This window comes from Alexandromys fortis, unplaced genomic scaffold (assembly GCF_014885135.2).
Source record: "Alexandromys fortis isolate MF-2015 unplaced genomic scaffold, M_Fortis_MF-2015_v1.1 scaffold_539, whole genome shotgun sequence".
Lineage (NCBI taxonomy): Eukaryota > Metazoa > Chordata > Mammalia > Rodentia > Cricetidae > Alexandromys > Alexandromys fortis.
The window spans coordinates 74,506-77,265 of NW_026068415.1; the positions used below are offsets into that span (position 1 = coordinate 74,506).

Genomic DNA, 2,760 nt, shown 5'->3' on the forward strand with positions numbered 1-2,760 from the left:
CTCCAGCTCCAGGGGATCTGATCAGTGCCCTCTTCTGGCCAAATGAGGCACCATCAATCACATGTACCTATTTACACATAATTTAAAGTGAAAAATTTTTTTAAATATGAAAGCTAGTTCTTAAAACAAATTTCAGTTGAAAGAAAACTATATTTTTTTCTTTGATTTTATAAAATAAGTGGGGTATTTTTATTCTAAATAAATATACAAACAGACTAGGCTCCCAAAAAGCCAGTACATGCAGTAGAATCAAAACCCAGGGCCATTATCATTGGCTTCTCAGTCAGCCTTCATTGTCAACCACATTCAGAGAGTCCGGTCTGATCACATGCTCATTCAGTCCCAGTCCAGCTGGCCTTGGTGAGCTTCCATTAGATCAGTCACAATGTCTCTGTGGGCAGACACACCCCTCGTGGTCCTGACTTCCTTTCTCATGCTCTCCCTCCTTCTGCTCTTCTGAACCTTGGGAATCTGGACCTTGGGAGCTCAGTCCAGTGCTCCAGTGTAGGTTTCTGTCTCTATCTCCATCCATGTCCGGATGAAGGTTCTATGGTGATATGTAAGATATTCATCAGTGTGGCTATGAGAGAAGGCCAGTTCAGGTACCCTCTCCTCTGCTTCCCAAGGACCTACCTGGAGACATCCCCTTGGACACCTGGGAACCGCTCTAGAGCCATTTCTCTTGTCAACCCTAAAATGGCTCCCTTAGTTAAGATATCTTCTTCCCTGCTCACATATCCACCCTTCCTCCATCTCAACCATCCCATTCTCCCAAGCTCTCCCCAATCATCCCCTTCTCCCTTCTCTCTCACCATCTCCCCTTATCCCCACCAAATCCCCACCCCCATGCTCCCCACTTTTGTCTGGCAATCTTGTCTACTTCTAATATCCAGGAGAATAAATACATGTATTTCTTTGGGTTCACCTTATTATTTAGCTTCTCTAGGATCCCAAATTATAGGCTCAATGTCCTTTGTTTTTGGCTAGAATCCACTTATGAGTGAGTACATACCATATCCCTTCCTAGACCTGGATGAAGGGGGGAGGGCCTTTGACTTCCCACAGGGCAGGGCACACTGGCTTCTCTTAGGACTGGAGGGAGAGGGGGAGCGAGGAGAGTAGGAGGGTAATAAGAGGAGGGGAGGAGGTGGAAATTTTTAATAAATAAATAAATTTTACAAAACATTGGATATAATTTAATAACAGCTGTTTGTAGTTTTGAGTGCTATTATAGATAAGTTGGGGTCTGTAAAGTAACCTTTTCCCTTCAAATAACTCAATTCAATTATTCTTCTGTAAAAACAAAATAAATAAATAAATAAACAAATATAGAACTAATAATCAAAGAAATTGAATAATTGAAACCTGACAATGGAATTGTTACAGAGTAATCATTTTGATTGACACATTAGGATTGCTGTTATACCATGGAATGTTCATTGGACATGTTGCACAGAACACAAAAAGAGACACTGAGTCCAAAAAGCAAAACATGCAAACCTTTAGAAAGATAATCATAAAACATCATAAAAGGGGAAGCATTTATGAACCCTCAAATGAGGACACACACTTTTAACCAAAGCACTAGAAGATAGACCTTTGAATTCAAAGTCAACTTGGCCCACAAAATGCGTTTCAAGACAGCCATAGCTACAGAGAAACGGTCTTGGGCGGATATGCTCTTGCTCAGCTTTCCGTGCTGTGGTCAGATAGATGCATCGAGCCTCCTACAACATCCTGTAAGTTTTATTCTGGCTTTCCCTCTTGTCAACTGACGCAGCACTATGCTGTCTGTGCACCTAAATCTTGTGTGTACTGGTGAGTCCTGCTGGGAATGAAGGGTGTGCAATAACAGGGTGGAAATATCATCATGGGAGGCTAGATCTTTCCACAGAAGAAACACTGGCTTCCGTGGTTGATATCGGTGTATGAGTTGATCATAATGAAGTGAGCTCTGACTCTACTGTACAGAGATCCAACAGGGACCAGGGTATCAGATCACTAGGCTGTTGGAAGGAGATAGATCATCCATCATGAGCTTTTCTTTCCAGGCTTCATCCTACTCCTGAAGACTTTGATACAAGCAGGTGAGTCCAGCCATAGCCTTGAGATACTAAAACCCATGCCAATACAGAAGTTTCATTCCAACGAGAGAGTAGGCATCACGGTGTGTTATCTGGTGGAATCTGTGAGTGAATCTTTGGTTAGTGTCCTGAACTATGAAATTAGGACCTTGAAAACACACCTCTCAGTCCTGTCCCAGATTGTACCGGACACTGGCCCTGGCTCAGTTAGGCATCAATTTTGATCAGACAAACATTTTTGTTTTTGTTTTTATAAGACAGGGTTTCTCTATGTAGCTCTTACTATCCTAGAACACACTTTGTAGACCAGGTTGCCCATGAACTCAGATATTCACCTGTCTTTGCCACCCAAGCGCTGGAATAAATAAATAAAAGAGAGAACATAGCTGGGAATGGTGGCCCACCACTCAGAAGGAAAAGGCAGATGGATCTCTGTGAGTTAGAGGCCAGCCTGGTCTACAAGACCTAGTTCCAGGACAGGCTTGAAAGATACAGACAACCCCTGTCTCAAAAACTATATATATATTAAAAGAGTGGGCCATAACACCTGAAGAATAATCAATGCTTATGAATAAAAATAGTCTTTCCCTTTCTACCCTATCACCTGACCATCCCCACTTATTTTTGATATTATGATGCTATAATTTATTACTTTTTAAATATGTGTATCACTTGA

The 2,760-nt window shown here is 41.8% G+C and overlaps 1 protein-coding gene across 1 annotated transcript in view; it reads left to right on the forward strand.

Annotated features, from left to right (window-relative positions):
• The first annotated feature begins 1,763 nt into the window (after window positions 1-1,763).
• Window positions 1,764-2,760, forward strand: part of LOC126495648 (killer cell immunoglobulin-like receptor 3DL1) — a 19,049-nt gene continuing 18,052 nt past the window's right edge. Inside the window, exons 1-2 of the mRNA XM_050133238.1 lie at window positions 1,764-1,818; window positions 2,052-2,087. Coding sequence (XP_049989195.1) covers window positions 1,785-1,818; window positions 2,052-2,087 — 70 coding nt within the window. The 5' untranslated portion in view covers window positions 1,764-1,784. The remainder of the gene's footprint in view (window positions 1,819-2,051; window positions 2,088-2,760) is intronic.